The following is a 19,503-nucleotide window of genomic DNA, read 5'->3' on the forward strand; positions in this document are numbered from 1 at the left end:
CATTTCTACGGAACAAGTCGCCACACGTTCCAACCCCCAACCTGGAGGGCCAGGAGACCGTGTTCGTCAGACTTCTAACCATTGACAAACCTGGTATGAGAGACTCTGTGAGTGTCGCGGAACACTCTCCAGTATAGCTCAATGGATCGCTGAGATGCGCAAACCGCCACACCACGGTAAGGTCCAGTCTCTTCGTGACGGACGAGCTATGGTTCTGAGACAACTTTTGTCGAACACCTGAAGACGTCTCGGTTCCGCTGCCCGAACTGACCAAGTCTCACAGCGATACAACAAAACAGTCCGCATCGTAGCCTGATACACATGTCCCCTGAGATTTCGGGATACAGCACTTTCACGCCATAATTGTCTTAAATTAGCAAACGCGACCCGAGCCTTGCATATCCGTTCATTGACCTCATCCGTCACACTACAGTTGGAACTAATACAACTTCCAAGCTACGCAAAACGCTCCACAAATTCGAGTGCTTCCACCTTGATTCTAATTGGCGTGTTCAGTGACTGCATGTCCAGGAGCATGACCTTACACTTTGTAGGTGCAAAGTGCATACCAAAGGACGGGATGACTGGTCAGTTCATTCAGGAATACTTGCGCCTTTTCCTCCTCTTCGAACATAAGAGCGATGTCGTCTGCATGTTCTAGGTCGACAAGGTTTTCTTCACAGGTTGTTTGAACACCGGTATTTTGGAGACCTTCCAGCGTTCGTCTCATTAGTTCATCGACCATAAAGTTAAACAGGAGCGGGAAGATTTGGCATCCCTGACGGACACCGCTTTATGCACGGAAGCTTTTGGAGAGCTCGCCGTGTACTCACACGTCCGGAAGTCTTGAAATACAAGGAGCTTATTATGTTCACGAACTTCCGGGGCATTCCTTGGCGGACAAGCGTATCAAGCAAAACAGATCGGCCAACCGAGTCAAAAGCGCCTTGAAAATCCACGAACACCAGAATTGTGGGTCGCTTGTACGTATGGTGTTGTTCTAGCACCTGATGAAGTGTAAAGATTTGGCCGGGGTCCCGCTTGCTACTCTCGAGTCACTGTCTCATGAGCCACTGTAAGGTGACGAAGCACAATTAACGCCAACAGTCTCGTTACGACCGGAGTCAGGCTGATCCTTCTGTGGTTGTCACACTCACTAGGAGCTCCGTTTTTGAAAATGGGCACTATCACCGACTCTCCCCAGTTGTCTGGGACAGATTCTTTTTTCCCAAACGCAAGCAAACAGATCAGACAAGCGCTTACTGAGGACTTCGCCTCCATCTTTGAACAATGCGGGTGGGAGGTCATTCGAACCGGAGGCTTGGTGGCGCTTAAGAGAACATATGCAGTCATAAGCCGGCGAGGCCGTAGGTGGTTCCACGTTCACCGTCCAGAGTTCCACGTCACCTGTGGGTTCCAGATGGGTGCCAGCTGGTGGCTATGACAGTTGTTCGAAGTATTCAGTCCAACAGTTGAGGCGTTCTTGTTTATTCGAGATAGTCTTACCTTCCGACCCTTGATTGTTTCACTGATATGTGGTCTCCGGGGCTCCGTCGACGGGTCGACTGAAATAATCGGGTATTGCCGGCTTTCTGTAAACACCACACTTCGCGGTCGGCTTGCACGTTCTCTTTCACTTGATGTCTGATAATTCGTCGCATCAAGTTATGTTTCGGGGTGGCTGGGATATTTCTTAGAGATTTAGGTAGTTCCACCGTTCGGTCTGATATCCAGTGTTTGAGTGCGCCTGGTGGTGCCGTGCCACAGGCAAAATTCCTAGCTTTATGCAAAGAGGTCGTGGTCTCGTCCCAGTATGAGTTCACATTTGATGGTGGAGCATTTGGAAGAGACTCTAGAAGACGATTCTGGTAAATCCGTCTAACATCCAGATCTGCCAGTCTCTCAATTGCCAAGCGATTTGATCGCAGCTTACGCGGCCCTGGAAAACGTAGGTGGAAGCGACTCCGGACGAGCGCGTGATCGGAATTAACAAATGTGTTAGAAAATGACCGGCAGTCAGTCATTCACCCACGCCATCGGTTGCTGATGGCAGTGTGGTCGATTTGGGTTTGTGGCTGGCCTGTCGTTGGAAGGCACTGCACATTGAACGCGGCCAGATAAACTGGGTGTCGAGGCTTGAAGATTGATTTGAAGGTATCTGACGGTGTCGGTGCCATGTGACAAACATGCTGTACGCAAAACCGGTGCAAGACGAACGGAGTCATCAGTCCTAAGTGCTGGGCCTACAACAGGATGATTATTATTGGGGTGGTGAGAGGAACAAGAAACATTATGTGAAGGAGAAAGAAGGGAGTTGTCAGCAGTGGCCCGTTTTCGCTTACCCGCCCTGTTGTATGCAGCAAGTAAAGTGACCCGGCTGATGACACCACGTGACGGCCGATGTAGCATGAAAGTATTGTTCGTTGTGAATGTCATGGTTGTGCTGGAATCCTTTCAGGGCGCCCACACCTAGACAGGAGGACGATTAGGGTCCTCAACCAAATCTTTGGCTCAAAAGCCTAACCGCGAGGCAGCGGTGTTTGGCGGGAAATGCAATTGCATTGCTATTTCTGCGGAACAAGTCTCCACATGTTCCAACCCACACCTTGAGGACCAGGAGACTGTTTTCGTCAGACCTCTAGCCATTGACCAACTTGGTATGAGTGGTTGTCACGGGGACACTCTCCAGTATAGCTCAGTGGATCGCTGAGGTGCGCAAACCATCACACCACGATAAGGCCCAGTCTCTTCGTGACGAGGAAATTACACATACCTCAGTAATCGTATTAGCTCTGATGGGATTGTGTCTGATGAAGTCATTGCGAGAATTTCAAAGGCTCGAATTACGTTTGTGTTGTGAGAGTCGAGTAGTTCCCGGACGGGATTAGAAAGGAGACAGAATAGGAAGACGTAATGTACGCTTTAATCGTCTAATAACTGTAGTACATGAGCTGAAAATAGAGTGAGAATCACGAATTAATGGGTTATGCAAAGGTATGGGTTATATAGTCATGACAGTTTGCTAATTTGCGTCACTGGTTGCGTCAAAAGGTTATATCACTAGATCTTAAGGGTCGCGTGTACCAGCCTACAGTAAGGGCTGTGTTGTTGGTGCGAAACGTGGCCTCTGCGGACAGATGATGTGAGGCGTTTCCAGCTATTTGACCATCGATGCCTCAAGAGCGTGGCTGGTTTTGGATGGCGTCAGCGTGTTAGTAACAAGGTGAGTAGAAAAAGGGTATTTGGTTGTCCTGCAGGCACCTCATCCGAGAAAACATCCAGCACCATCGACTATGACGGCTCGGTCATGTGCTACGCATGCCGAAACACCGTCTACCGAGACGATTGTTGTTCTCCGTGCCTCCTTCAGGATGGCGCAAACCGAGAAGTGGACAGCACATGATTTGGCAGAAAGGTGTGAAGGCGACCACGAAGAGTTTGGGTGTTGCTGGTGTTGTACGCCTTCCAGGGTGGGGTCCCCGTGATCCCGTCTGTGCTTGGCTGAAGACATTGCAAGAAATGGCGGCTAATTGATGTCAGTGGCGTTCGTGCTGTCAGTTTCTTTCCGGATTGATTGAGGGCTTAGAGGTGTAGGCACCTCAGAATGGTTGTATGCATGGTTCCACACAACCCATCTGGTTTTATCGTTCGCACTTCGTGACTTATCAACATAGCCCCCAACATGTGTTGACACCCATCTTATAAGTTTATCTTATTGAAAGAAAGGGGACACTCGGCTTTATTTTCTGCAGCAGTTGGTCTGATCCGGCTGAGTGTTACTCTAATCCTTTGTCCGAATGGCTGACATCTCAACAATGTGCGAGAAGTGTGCCTGAAGCTCTTGATGATGTCTCCTCAAAGTTGTATACCCGTGTTCACCCTTCTTGCTTGTACCCTCGTAGTCAGTTCAAATAGTTCAACTATTTTGTCATTTATTTTTGAAGAGAATGGTCATAAACATGAAAATTGAATACAAGTGACGATTGCGAAAGGCTAACTGGAGAGTATGAGATAAAAAAACACAATTGTCTCATTCGACTTGCCATCAGCAGTCCCTCTCAGATGAGATGAATCCCAACGTATGTAACAATTTTGGTATGGAAACGCGCGCCTAAAGAACAACAATCGAAGAAAGGACAATGTTGATTGCTCTTCAGGGTGCGGTAAGCGCTAGCACAATCAAGGCTCGCACATCAGGCACAAAGTGTCCGTCGTACTGGGTCTGGTGACGACTCTGAAATTCAGTATCGACGCACGAAAAGTTTCGGCCAAGCAGGTGCACTCTCGCGACTTATCGGCAATTATAGTGCGTCAGAAGAAGATGTCATCGCAGCTTTATCTATCGATGACTAGCTAGAAGCTGCTCCAAACAGTCCGTGTCCAGAAGTTTTGCCCGTCATCCCGCCAACGACAACAAACACCATACGAGCCCTGTCTCAGCTCTGCAGCCATCATAGCCTTCCAGAGACTTTAGTGTCGGACAATGGGTCACAGTTCAGCTCCGACATCTTCCAAGAGTTTCGCAGGAGAAAACTTCGTCAAGCACATCCGTTCGCCACCGTACCATCTACAGTCAAACGGTCAAGCATTACGTTTTGTCGATACGTTCAGGCTTGCGCTGCTCAAATCTCGAGGGGAGGGGGCACCCGTCGAAGTTCTCCAGAGATTTCTTCTGGACTATCGGACCACTCCCAATGACTATTTGGAAGATGGGAAATCACCTACTGAAGCGCACGTCCTTCGGAAACGCGGGAGCGTAATATGCGATCTCTCAGTTGGCCAAGACATCTGGATGCGACCCAAGAATTAACTGCGTCTGTGGCATCTCTTGGAGCCACCAACATCCCAAAGTGACATTCCGTTCGACATTTTTCTTGACATTTTTCTTGAAATGAGGGCGACTACACCTGATGCAGCGCAGCCGACGACACAGGACGCCAGAGAACCAAATCTCCTCCCAAGGTGGACAGATCGCCATTGACGCCAAATCACTCCTTTTAAAATGGACCCCATAAAAACCCGTTACTGACCTTTTCTTCCTCAAGGGGAGGTGTTGGGGATGTCGGTATCACCAAAAACCGTTTATTTTTCGAGTTATTGCCAACTAAACCGCCATCCACACCGTATATTACCAAAGACGGAAAGGTGCAGCGTCTGCTGTGCTTGATGGGTCATGGAAGGTAAATGAAGCCGGAGCATTATTGGAAAAAGGTGCTCTCAGCAGCAAAAACACGTGGGTAGCTGGCCAAGTCAATCGAGTCCTGAAGCAGTTTCATTCGGGGCATCCTGTGATGAACCGGATGAAATCAACTGCACGCAGCTACGCCTACTGGCCACATATGGATCGCGACATCTCCGAATACGTCAGAGACTGTTCGAAGTGTCAACAGGCCGCAAAGGACCTTTCACGCCTTCCGCCTTCTGCCTGGCCTCAACCCGAACGCCCCTGGTCCCGAGTGCATGTCGACTACGCTGGCCCTGTTGATGGTCGACGCCTTCTCCAAGTGTCCAGAAGTTTTGCCCGTCATCCCGCTAACGACAACAAACACCATACGAGCCCTGTCTCAGCTCTGCAGCCATCATAGCTTTCCAGAGACTTTAGTGTCGGACAATGGGTCACAGTTCAGCTCCGACATCTTCCAAGAGTTTCGCAGGAGAAAACTTCGTCAAGCACATCCGTTCGCCACCGTACCATCTACAGTCAAACGGTCAAGCATTACGTTTTGTCGATACGTTCAGGCTTGCGCTGCTCAAATCTCGAGGGGAGGGGGCACCCGTCGAAGTTCTCCAGAGATTTCTTCTGGACTATCGGACCACTCCCAATGACTATTTGGAAGATGGGAAATCACCTACTGAAGCGCGCGTCCTTCGGAAACGCGGGAGCGTAATGTGCGATCTCTCAGTTGGCCAAGACATCTGGATGCGACCCAAGAATCAACTGCGTCTGTGACATCTCTTGGAGCCACCAACATCCCAAAGCGACATTCCGTTCGACATTTTTCTTGACATTTTTCTTGAAATGAAGGCGACTACACCTGATGCAACGCAGCCGACGACACAGGACGCCAGAGAACCAAATCTCCTCCCAAGGTGGACAGATCGCCATTGACGCCAAATCACTCCTTTTAAAATGGACCCCATGAAAACCCGTTACTGACCTTTTATTCCTCAAGGGGAGGTGTTGGGGATGTCGGTATCACCAAAAACCGTTTATTTTTCGAGTTATTGCCAACTAAACCGCCATCCACACCGTATATTACCAAAGACGGAAAGGTGCAGCGTCTGCTGTGCTTGATGGGTCATGGAAGGTAAATGAAGCCGGAGCATTATTGGAAAAAGGTGCTCTCAGCAGCAAAAACACGTGGGTAGCTGGCCAAGTCACATAGCAGTACCATCCGAATGGAGTCTGATTGAGCCAATTACAGGAGAGGAATTTGGCCGTACGATCTGTTCCTGCGCTAGGAATTGTGTCGCTCGCATCATAGCTGGGGATTTGTGCGCTCGTTCTCAGGTCGCGTATAGCCGTTGATCGTACGCGCTTCCGTACATAACAGTTGCCTTGCGCGTACAAGTTGACGCTTGTTTGTATCGAATGCTTCCTTCCAATTAATGTGTTCAGTTTTTACCTGGCAATGCGGGTTGTAGCTTGTTGATCGGAATCACAAACCTGTAGCTAAACTGGAACCATGAGAATTACACCTTCTTTGTTTTTTTTCAGCGGAATTTGCGCACTTGTGTCTTTGTATGAGAACTGCAGTACACAATAAAAACAGGAAGATACTCTCCTTTGACAGAAATACGAGCCTGCATGACAAGTATTTAACTGGACTCTTCTCTGTGTGTTTAGGTGCTCGTCTAAGGTTATTTGTCGCTGCAGCTCATCCTGATTAATGCGGCTATTTTTTTAGTTGTGCATGCTATTTTACTGGGCTCGAAATATCTCGGTGGCTAATGTTTGAACTTAGTGATCACAAGGTGTGCATCTCGACTGCAACCTGGTAGTTTCTCAGTCCTCGTGCTTCCTTCGGGTGGCATGGCAGTTGGGTTTCGAAAGGGTGTTACATCTGAACGATTATGTTATAATTATTACAGTGTTTTATGGAACTGCCACGTATTCCTTTCTACTTGCGTGACTGAAATACTTCCACAGAACCCATCACGTTATTCTGTGTTCTCCTCTGTTGGTGTTCAGGTTCAGCGCCGAGTCCTTCTCAAACGTCTTCCGGTGACATCCAGCTCACACCACGTACCAATTCTGTAAAGATACGGCCAAACGACCCACTGGTCGTCAACTTTACCTTCCAATCGATTTCGGACTACCCAGTGGATTTGTATTTTCTCACTGATCTCAGTTACACAATGAGCGATGACTTGGAGACTGTGTCTAAACTGACTAACGACATTGTGAAAACCATGCAGAGCGTGACAAAAAAACTCAAAATGGGATTTGGTGCATTTGTTGATAAGCCAGTTTTTCCCTTCGTTGTACCCACACCCGAGTATTTGCGAAACCCCTGTCTGAACGTTGGAACCAAGGGTTTACAATGCGATCCACCTTTTCTGTTCAAACATATTCTGGGACTGACAGATGACTATGAAAAATTCAGAGGTGAAACGAAAGTCACACGGGTGAGTTTCCGGTGGATATGTTTCTGTCTTTCAATGGGAGACGAACACCATGTGTGGTGGAGCCTCTAAGGTTTTTACCGTCAACTTCGGTACCTTGCTCCAAAATTTTAGGCTATACCCCCGGCAGGAAGTTAGCATTTGTGCTTATCACCTTTGATCAAAGTTCTCTGTTTCTGCTATATTCTTCATCAACCAGATGTCCCTACTCACAGGATAGTCTTTTCCGGTTACCCTGGCTATTCAACATGGTAGAATAATTGATAGTGTATACGACCTAAGTTGATAGGGTCGTTCATTCTCGTGTTAATCGTCCATGACATCGCCGGTGCCTCGCTGCCAGCTAGTCTGAAGGAAAAGGAAATTTCCGTTGCTAGCACATCATCAATATTCCGACGATCCACACCCGAAACTCTCGGTTATGTGGTCTGGACAGAACCGAATAGCATGAATGCTGCTGACACACTCTCGTCCTCAGTCTACATCGTGTTTTAGCTGTCCTTATCAAAGGTAAGGAAATACTGCCGAACAAACGGGTGACAGCATGACGAGAGTAGACTCATTCTACAGTCAACATGATAGAAACCTAATGGAACCAACGTAAAGCGGCCGCGATTGAAGCATTATGTGGTATATTTTTGTGAATTCACTCTGCTCCTATATCTTGATTTACGTCCCTTTCTCCAGCCATCCGGGAACTTGGATAGCCCTGAAGGTGGTCTAGATGCCTTGTTGCAAGTAGCTCGCTGTGGGGACTTGATTGGGTGGCGTTCGAGCGCCCGAAAGATTGTACTGTTTGCGTCTGATGGTGGATTTCATCTTGCTGGAGATGGTCGTATTGCTGGGTTGATTCGTCCTCCGCCAACTACTTGTCAAGTGAAGTATCAAGCGGACCGTTTCAATCCGAGTCTGCTCTACTACGGTTGGCACACAGCTGATCAGACAGATTATCCCAGCGTGGGAGAAGTGAGTTGGGCATCCTATATCCTATTGGTTTCGCGTGTTGCACCCTGACCTTTCACATTATACCGTTTTTCCTATTGTTTTTGTCCTGTCAGCGAAGCCCAGAAGTGCTGTACAGCTTTTCACCCTTGTTAGGAATCATCAACGATGCGAATCTCACGAAACCTAGAGTTTCGAATCCCCGACCTCCCGGCTAGTGGTTTGATCACTCAACAGTTCGGCCACGAGCGATTGGTCAGTAGTGTGTTTAGCTCTTGCTCAGACAGAACATGGCACCACTCATTAGTCAATCAAGGAAATTGCACCAAGTGGTCACGTAGTGACTGCTGGATTGACTACTTCAGAGGGAAGTTTTACTCACCTTGTGAAATTAGTCTTCCCCTGAGCCACTTATTGATTGATGGCGATGTGAGTTTTGGCAATTTTCAATAGATATTTCACTCCCTCATGCCATGTGCTGAGGAACTGCGGGGACTAGTGCACTTTCCTAGTCAGCAAGGTTTATACACCATTTCCAAACCCTCGTGCCTCAGTGACGTTGTAGTTGTGCTCATTTCGAAAGTGAGTACAATTTTTCAGCACCTAACAGTTGGCATATTGGGTTTACTGTACCCCCTTTAGGTGTTTTTTTGGGAGACGATTTTTAGGGTAGACACCGCAACGCCTCTGAGAGCCACACTGGTAAATCTACATTGCTTTGTTTGTGATAAATCAGGAATGTCAGACGAACAGCGAGACCGAAAATTGCGAATTTCCCGAGCCACGGTACTCCTCTTTCTTTGAGATCCGGATATAAATTTCGATACAATATTCATGATTCTTATCTTCAAACGTCCAGGCGGTTTGATTTCCCAGGAATATGTTTCTTTCCACTACTCATAATTCCCGACCGAGAACACGATAATTGTCTCTCAGTGTTTGCAGTTTAACGTGATGCTTAGTAAATGTGTGTTGGTTTCCCAAAATCCTCAGCCATTTGAGTCGTTCCGAATTCATTAGGTTGGGGCAAGGGGGTGAACATAATATGTTCGCTTCAGAAAGACCTGACGAATCCCATCAAGAGTCTACAGCATGATGGTCCCATGTATAATCAACCTCAATTCTAAGCTCGTAGACGGTTAATTATCAAAGCCAAATCAACAAAAATTAGGATGAGCAATTGAGCCTTTCACAAGTAGTCATCTTTTTGAGCCCGGTCGAAAGCCTGTCACATCATAACTCACATTTAAACTGGACTTATTGGCTGCCCAATACAATACGTAAGGCCCATAGCCTCATACTATGCTCTTTCAGTGCTGGTGCTAACTTTCTGAATTGTTTACCGTGTTGTCCCGAACTAGCGACCCACCGTTCGCCGAAATAAATGCCCCTCCCTCTGGGTAGAGCAGTTTCGAACCAGAACGTCATGAGATCCGTATACACTGCGTTCCTCCCCCCAGATTTTTGGTTGTAACACTAGTGGTGTAGGTCACGTGATCTGCGGCAGATTAATCAATCTTGTCTATGTTATTGATCCTTCGAAGGAGAAGTTGACGCTCAAGTAGAAATTGACAAAAAACGATTGCGGTTAACTAATCTAACACCTCATTCTTCAGAACTACCCGCAGCCAAACTTTACATACCGTCAGTGTATCCGCAAAGTGAAACCGAACCATCAGTCCCATCTACTATTCGTGTTCTAATCGGCAGACCAAAGGCTGGGATATGGAAGCTGCTGTCATAATCGAACTTCTCTTGACACACCCCTGCTTGTTCACACTTGTTGATTCCGCTTGCCGTTTGATCCTGTGAGAGGTTGTCTTCGGTATCATTAGCCAATCGTTATAATTTTCTTCTGGCTACTTTCTAACCAGATCGCGCAGGTCCTCACGGAAAAGGACATCAGTGTGATATTTGCCGTGGACCAAAAGGTGAACTCGCTATACACCAAATTGGCCGAGTTTCTACCCAGTGCTGCCGTGGGCATACTGACCAACAGCTCGACCAATATCGTTCGGTTACTGCGTGATAATTACGACAAAATTGCTAACAAGGCAGAACTAATGACCACTTATGACGCAGAGTATCTTGATGTAAGTTATTTTCATGTACTTTGGAGTTTTTTATACAGAAATTCCATTGTTTCTAAGCTTCTACGTTTTGCCGTGGTCTATGTTCACTTTGATTGGGTTTAGTTCGGCTTGAGCTGTTTCGATGAGATCTTCCAGTTGTTTAACAGACGAGCCCTATCGGTTAGACAACCACGCCTTTCATCTTTCGTGACCGTACCAAGTAAACTAGGCTGATTGACTGACGTGATGTGACCAGAATTCTGTCCAATAGCGCGACATTGTGCATTAGCATCTTATTTTGCTCAGTGATGCTTACGCTCCGCTATCTAGCTAGGTATGGTTTTAGTTCCAAGCGGAACGTTTTCGCAGCGAGATCCACATATGACCTTCAGCAGTGTCGTCCCTTTCATCTAATTCATCCTCTTGTACAGAGTTGTTTGTTAGTTGTTTGTTAGATTTTGAAACTTTGGACACCTGTGTACTGGGGAAGTGTGTGGGATGTTCACGGAATTTATGTCATTAGTCGCATCATGTTCTATCAGCCTGAATTTCAACTTTGGTTTTCATTAGCTTAGAACGATAACTCTTTGGTCTCCCCAAATAACTGAGCACCCGCAGCCAGTTGACCATTGTATGGCGAATGAGAGGGTGCGTTCTGATTGATCAGAACATCAACCATCTGGCGTTTCAGTTCTATTATTACCCAATCGCCATAGCGCTAATGCAGTGGTTCTCAACCTGTTCTGCTCCATGCACCCATCCGACATATCACGACAATTCATTACAAAACCGGTTATCTGCGTATGAGATCCTCCCATGCATAGACAAATTGTTGCTGAACGAATGAATGACTACCAGCCACACACGATTAACTAGGGAGAGAAACAAGAAGGTTGGCTTGAGCACGAATGCGATACCAAAAATATGACTGTGGGCCAACTTGGACCATGCAGTTACCACAACCATACGACTTCCAGATGACCAGATGTTGAGGGACAAACCAGCAGAATGTAGGTTATTTCTCATGTATCCCTGATTCATGGTTTCTCTTTAGCTAAGATTGAATAACCACGGAAATCTGTTTGTTTTTTCCGGCTCTCTTCAATGTTGCGTGACCTGTCAAGCATGTTTTTATCCCAGTATATATTACCGAATAGATATCAAAACAAGATATCAGTGGGACAGAAAGCATTCACTGTAGTCCCACTCTGCAAAAAGAGTGTGAATAACTTGTGTAAACGTCTCCGTGACATCAACCTGGTTGTTGTAGCGTCCGGTATTGCCTGGCACAGACTGGTCGTTCACGGGGAGAGAACCCTGCTGAGTTTCATCGTGGTCCAGCATACAGTCATTGCATCTTCACTTCACGGCAGGTGGTTGAACACCGCTATAGCCATTGACAATAAAAACAATAGTATTTTTATAATTCGAAATCGGTCTTCGATTCCGTTCGCTGCGACGACAATTTATCAACCAATGGTGTCCCATTCAAGTTCTTCTCTCCTAAGAGCACCAACTCTCGTGGGTGCAAAAACATTAGTATTTTTATAATCCGAAATCTGTCTTCGATTCCGTTCGCTGCGACGACGATTTATCAACCAATGTTGTCCCGTTCAAGTTCTCCTCTCCTAAGAGCACCAACTCTCGTGGGTGATCTTACAACGGATTCATTGGCATCGGGCGAATCTGTCCTCCATCATCCTTCTTTCCCAAATCTGGTATTAATATGTCCCTCGAATTTTCCTCACCTGTCTCTAACAACTCGCGGGTTGGAATGCTTTGGGTAGACAATGAGTGCGCTGGTGAAATTCTCTTTCAGGAAGGTCTCTCAGCAATGGAAATAATTTTAACTGTAAATTAATTCGGTCATGTGGCTTGGTGTACACTTTGCACCGGTAAACTGCAACGTGTCTTTACAAGGCTGGATGAGATCGAACCCACAGATCATGTCAACAAATGAGTTGACTTATGTGACAGATAAATTCACCCACCTGGTTGGCTGCATAGGTACTATGGGACTTGGGATAGACGAATCAGGAAGGTCGGGGCACATTCAGTTGCCTGAGAACATCATAAACGGGAGATTCAGCTGGGTTCCGGGTGAGTCTCTCGAAAAAAAAACAAATTAGTTTGCAAATGAGTGTATATTCGCTAAGTTCGTGCAATTTGGTTTCAAGTAGAACATAAGGTTGACGGAAACCCGTGGACTGCGCTTACCTGATGAGCCCCAAAAAGGGCGAAACCGGTCGTGGGCTGTCGACGGATTTTCAGCAACCTGAGTAGTACATTACAAAGGTCAGGGCGGTTCTCACCATAGCCTTGTCGGGACACCAGGCTCTTCATTAAGAATGGTGGTTCAGAATGATGCACTAAAATGTGTACTGTACCATACCAAATGTATCTCCGTGAGACATTTCCCACATCTCGTGGGAACATCAGCACTGCTGAGGTCCCTCGAATAGCTTCCGGTAGAAGCGGCTCACCTACTGTATACGAACTAAGTGCACCTCGTCGACTAACCTGGTTAGGACAATGCTTTGTATATCAGAGGTTCTGCTCTTCCAACTGTGTGTTAGATGGAAACGGTCTAAACGTGGTCAGTCCATAATCTGCCAACGAAGCATGAAAATCCTGACCAGACGCCTCAATTATGATGACTGCTGTCGTTCTCCCAAATTAGGATCTCGGGACGAGATACTTACGAAAATGGCGTGCAAACTTTAGCTTGTGGACGGTTGAATTCAGTAAACCTTTGAATATTTCCCACATTGGGGCGAGATAGCCCAAGTGGTCAGAGCGCAAATTTACTGACCGGAAGGTCCGTGGTTCGAATCCGACTTCCGCCTCTCGACTCCCCCTGTCTAGGCTTGGGCAACCTGGCAGTTTCCCAGCCCTCATGCTTCCTTCGTGTGGCATGGCAGCTAGGCACCGAAACGGTGCTACAGCTGAACGCTTTCTTCTTTCCCACAGTAAAAGGCTATCCTTGCTCTCATTCCCACTCATCTCGGTAAGTGAAACTAAGACACCTGGGGCCAACTTACCTTGGTACACGGTCTACACCTAGCGGACAACTTGAACCGCATAAAAGTGTAGCACATCGACAACTAGGGACACTTGGCGAAAGCCAATGATTTCAACTCTTATCGCGCTCTTGTAATCCTTTGTTAGCTCTCTAGCGACTCATTATTACTCGTAACTTGCTTAGTTCCATGGCCTCTGGCTATTCGTATATCAGGCGACCTCTGGTCGGTCATTATTTTTGTGTTTACTTTGTCATTGAATCGGTGCATTAAAACTCCATTGTTATTGGCCCGTTCACGCTAGTGGTGCTCTGCTGACTCATCCAAGTTATGCTTTTGTATCTTTGCATTCCAGTATGAACTTGCGTGTATTAACTCTGAGAACCGTTTTTTCTTGTGATTTCTTGTGCCACAGATTCAGTGTTTGGCGTTTGAGGAATATAAATTGGGGTTTCCTTGTATCACAACCTTTGATGCCTGCTAACAGGTGCTCTTATCGTCATAAGTGAAGTCAAATGCCGGAAGATTTTTTTCAACCGAAAAATGTATGAAGGCACAGAACCAGTGGTGTGACGTGGATTGCACGCATTGTGCAATCAGCTGTCCGCTTTTCCGGACGAACGTGCCCTTCCGCTTCGCGCTGTCCGGTTTGCAGTTGTTAGACTTTCGTTTTCGAAGCCTGCTACACGAAGGCTCTTTTTGCTTTTCGAACTTCAGTCTTTCTCATTTGATGAAACTAGACAAACGATGCAGCATACCTCTGTGGTGCGCTCAGACAAGGTGGGAATCTTTTCGAATTGGATGGTGGGACCCCAACCACCCGCTAAACGAAGGCTATTTTTGCTTTTCGTACTTGAGTCTCTCTCAATCGATGAAACTAGACAAACGAAGCAGCACACTTTTGTGGTGCGCTCAGACAATGTGGGAATCTTTTCGAATTGGATGGTGGGACATGCTCTTGTTGGCAGCATATTGTGGATACATTTCACTGGGCTTTAGTATGCTACTGTGCACCACTTCCGTAGACAGCACTGAATAAGTGTCCTGTAAAACAGGCACTACTACTACATGGAATTCCCGTCGAGTAGGTGACTCCTTGTGATTAGTAATGCCTTGTGGAGATTTTTATGGAAGCTTGTAGCCGTATGTGGCGTTTTTGATCAATATCTACTATCGCCCCCAAGGTAGATGGAGATGTTTCAGTGGTTAAGGTGCCAATCTAGTGACCGGAAGGTCCGTGGTTCGAAACCAACTCCGACATCTCGACTGCTCCTGTCTAGGTTTGGGCAACCTGTCTGTATCCCACTGTTTCCCCGGGTGTCACGGCGGCTAGCCACCGGGAGGTGTTCACGCTGAACGATATATCAGTTTCAGCATTGACGTAACCTTTCACAGTCGTCCACATAAGAGACTTAAACTAGTTGGTTCCCTAGCACTACTTTGAACGAATTCGATCCTCCTGAAAGAGGCTAATTTGGTCGAGGCTATCAGCAGTGACAGTGTTGGTGGTTATATCGAAATTGTGTCTTACAAATAACTCGTGCTCTCCGCATTCCATAATGTGTCCTTGTCGTAGTCTCTGAACAAACAATAAAGCATTAAGTCGACTTTGCACTGTTACTTTTTTCCTATTAGGTTCAAGTCTTTACCAGATGTCACAACGAGAAAGAGTTTAGCAAGAAGACTGTCTGCGGTGATCATCCTGTGGGAGGACGCATCGAATACCAAGTTGCTGTGAAACCAAAACGATGTTTTCCGGGGAAGAAACTAGTGAACTTGAAGATGGTCGCGCTGGACGATCAAGTGAGTCTTGTTGCAGTTTAAGTGGAGTTTTTAATCATTGGTCTGTCTGAAGCACAATGTCCTCGAGGATCGATTTGTTGAGCTATTGGCACCACTCGTTATTGTCTGTGGAAATTCAGAGAGCCATATTTGAAACATGGGTAACGTATGATTTGACACGCGAACATGAGGAGATCAACAATAGTTTAGACGTTATGCTGTAGAGACACCCGTTTGCACACCCATTCGATTTTCACGGGAGACTCACTTGAATCCAAAGTGATGTTATAATTGCAATATACCTTCTAGGACGCTGTCCAAATGATCTTTTCTTGACTTGGTTAGAAACTCCACCAGTTGTGACATAGGTCACTCTCATTGCTGTCAGTTACCGTCTGCCCGAGTGCTGACCTCCCCCTTTCTTCCATTTTGTTCTTCTTTGAACCACAAATTATTTGTGCTGTTTGTATGTTAGTAAAGCTCCCAACTTCGTATGGCGCCATTGACCGAGGTGAACTCCTGTCTGGTTGATCTCTATTCCTAACCACAGTTCTACCGATTTTCTCAACAACTGTTTTTTGTCATGCTGATCGTTGGACGTTTTCTCGTAGATACACTAAATGACTTGTACTCCATGACACTCCTTTCGGTTATGGACTTTCCTGTTTCATCAGTGGCCATCGGGTTTCACTTAGTTATTCCGCTGAATTTTGTCTGGTTTTGTTCAATGTTGACTCTCATTTCTCTTCTGCCTTGTTTTCTTCCAGGCCGTCCTTGAAGTGGAATCTGCTTGCAGCTGTCCAACTTGTGACCAAATGCCTAAACCGAGCTACGCAACTCAAGTGTCACCGCGATGTCAATCACACGGCTATTTGCATTGTGGCTCGTGTCAATGCATGGATGGATATTTTGGTGACTTTTGTGAATGTTCTACTGCAACCAGTGCCGGTGGTGATGAAGCTATGATGAGACAATGTACTAAACCAGGAGACAAAGAGGTGGGTTTTGCGATAAACATGGAACATACTCGTGGATCTTGTTGATGTAGGTCCTAAAGGTACATCATATGATTACTCGAGACCAACTCCTGTAGCGAGATCTAGGGCAAGATGGCTCAGTGGTTAGAGCGCGAATTTACTGACCGGAAGGTCCATGGTTCGAACCCGACCTCCACCTCTCGACTTCCCTTGTCTAGGCTTGGGCAACCTGGCAATATCCCGGCCCTCGTGCCTTCTTTGGGTAACATGGCAGCTAGGCACCGGAAGGGTGTTACAGCTGAACGATTATATCATCTACCTGTAGTTCCCTGTTCTACGCATTTCAGCTGAGGACGTCTTCCGTCCACAGTGGGCACACAAGTTTTAGGATGCCGTTCATCCTGGATAAGTATTTAAGGATTCAGCACATCATGGGTTAAAGGCATGTGCTGAGTCCTATGTTCCTTGTTGGAATAACTTCCCAGTGGAAGTGGCTCTTATCATCAACACAACATGGAAGAACTATCTGGGTGATCATGGTCACTGTTCAAGGCTAGTTTCAAACATTCCCATTTGATGGGATATCGACAGATGTGGATTGAAGTGATGTCAGCAAAATGAAACGAAGATCCTTAAAGCTAGAGCTTCGGTTTCCTCCAACAAAACATCTGGCGATGCTATGAGATTAAATCACCGGCGAAGCCAAATTTTCAGTGTTGTTTTTCACGTTACTGTGAGTTGACCATTAGCATAGAAAATCCCCGGTCATCCGGCTGTAGGAATTTCGGAACCAGTCAATGAATATCGTGTCGTTGAGCCACGTTTTCTTTCTATCAGAACGCCTAGTTTCCTAGATCCCGTCAACCTTACGTTCTACTGATTCACAGTACTTTCACCTGCCAACTAATTGAACTTTAACGGGAGACTCAACTGGATCCCGGAGAATCTCTCATTGGTATTATTCCTATACTTAAAAAAGCGTTCAGCTGTAGCACTTCCGGTGCCTAGTTGCCATGCCACCCGAAGGAAGCACGAGGGCTGGAATACTGCCAGGTTGCCCAAGCCTAGGCAACTGGATCCCGGAGAATCTCTCATTGGTATTATTCCTATACTTAAAAAAGCGTTCAGCTGTAGCACTTCCGGTGTCTAGTTGCCATGCCACCCGAAGAAAGCACGAGGGCTGGGATACTACCAGGTTGCCCAAGCCTATGCAGGGGAAGTCGAGAGGCGGAGGTGGGATTCGAACCAGGGACCTTCCGGTCAGTAAATTCGCGCTCTAACCACTTGAGCCATCTCGCCCTTCCTATACTTAACGTACTGCACAATAACTGTCTATCGTCAGTCATCAAGTTTCTACATTTATGGCCGATCATCATATTTCAGAGGGGATCGCCCCCCGAACATCAAATTCGTTCATAATGCTGAAGATATTTCCGATATACCTCATACGAAGTGCGCGCACATGAGCGTTGTCCACGAAAAATTCTCCATGAGGCCAAGTTAAACTAAATCGCCTTATAAGGTTGCTGAAGACTTCGACAACCCACTACTGGCCCAGCCCATCTTGGAGCTAATCAGGCCGGTGTTATCTCCTGGTTCCCACGAATCCTATTTCTTACTTGGACGACAGAGTGTACGTCAGTTTCTTGCACACACCACTACTGATAACATTTTTGCGTCCCCTTGGATATCTCTATCCCTCTTCGCACAATCAGACGCATCTCATCTGCCTGCGACAGGTAGCCGTCAGTTCAACTACCCTATACACCGTAGTTGCCGTGGTTCCACAATCCACTACGCATTTCGCACATCACAATTACCTTGTTTCAGTTCACCTTTTGGACTGCAGTAACGTGGCTGCATTCGAGTGACTCTCATCCTGGTCGACATTTACGACCAATCAAGTGATCTGATGATCGTGTTTTTCAAGGCATTTTTTCTGAATATTGACTGCGTGTGGGGGTGAAAGTCGACATCCCACTAGAAAGAAAGCAACGCAGGCTACAAGGCCACCGGGTATTGGTGGAAGAAAACTACACAAGAGTGATCAGATTTTTTCAAGAATATCTCTCATTTGGTCTATTCAAATTCATATCCAAATCGATGGGACTAGACGCGATTTAAAGGTCAGCGTTTCTTTTCTTGACTGCAGCGGCATTCCAGTCGCCCAGAGGATAAAAATACCACAAGTTGGTGATTTTGCCCTTAGTTGGCTTCTTGGTGTGGTGAGTGTACTCGACCAAAGTTAGTGAATTCAAATAGCCCAACAAGAACACTTCAATGGAAGCGGCTGGCTGCTCTGCTCTGCAACACCGTGCAATTTCCATTCGGCTCAACGAAATCAAACTGATGTCTACGACATCACCTGATCAGCATTGCTCAGCTAATTAATTTCTTAGACTCACGCGTTTGGGAAAGCTTTTACGCACTTTGGCCTATCCATGTTATTTAAGTGCACTCCCCACAATTGAGAATCAGCAATTGAGCGAGTTAAAGAACTACGGAGTTCTCGTATGCGGCTGTGTTTGCTCACCATTGCATACCGGTGCTGCTTAACTAACGTTTTGAGAAGCAATTATTCGTAATTGAGTGTAACTAGTGAAAAACATTACTTTGGTTTGTCCAGGGAGGAATTTTCCAACATTCATGGCTTTCAGTAAATTAAGCTACAAGGCCGCCAAGTGAGATGGGACCAGAAGCCGCCAGAAGTCTATCGACCAACTGATGACAGTACAGTCCATTTCCGGCAGGTAACAGCGGGTGAGCAGTAGTCACTAACCGGCCAGGTAGGGGCAAGTGTTAACTTTTGGATAACCACACTAGAATATTTCCGTATACAGCAACACAATCTGCAAATTCTCAGGGAGATTTTCCAGTGTGTTCAGAGGGAATCCTGTACAGGGAATGAATAGGAACTGGGACAAAGCAGTTTTTCGGGGCACATCACACTCATTTCCTTGCTAACCCGGACGTAATGCCCTAGTTGTCTAGGGTGGTCCTGTTAGAGGGGTTAATTCAATGTCATCATCTTCATTAGCAGCAACTTCACTGCGACACAACTTCATCGTTTTATTTGAATAAGTC

At 46.5% G+C, this 19,503-nt stretch overlaps 1 protein-coding gene across 1 annotated transcript in view; it reads left to right on the plus strand.

The window, feature by feature from the left end:
• T265_06942 (hypothetical protein) overlaps positions 1 to 19,503 on the plus strand; it is a gene marked incomplete at both ends in the record, with an annotated part of 26,053 nt that overhangs the window by 6,140 nt on the left and 410 nt on the right. Inside the window, 5 exons of the mRNA XM_009172345.1 lie at positions 7,193 to 7,629; positions 8,314 to 8,592; positions 10,452 to 10,661; positions 15,296 to 15,463; positions 16,210 to 16,440. Of these exons, the coding sequence (XP_009170609.1) occupies positions 7,193 to 7,629; positions 8,314 to 8,592; positions 10,452 to 10,661; positions 15,296 to 15,463; positions 16,210 to 16,440 (1,325 nt within the window). The remainder of the gene's footprint in view (positions 1 to 7,192; positions 7,630 to 8,313; positions 8,593 to 10,451; positions 10,662 to 15,295; positions 15,464 to 16,209; positions 16,441 to 19,503) is intronic.

The sequence above is a fragment of the Opisthorchis viverrini genome (genome assembly GCF_000715545.1).
Source record: "Opisthorchis viverrini unplaced genomic scaffold opera_v5_152, whole genome shotgun sequence".
Classification (NCBI taxonomy): domain Eukaryota; kingdom Metazoa; phylum Platyhelminthes; class Trematoda; order Opisthorchiida; family Opisthorchiidae; genus Opisthorchis; species Opisthorchis viverrini.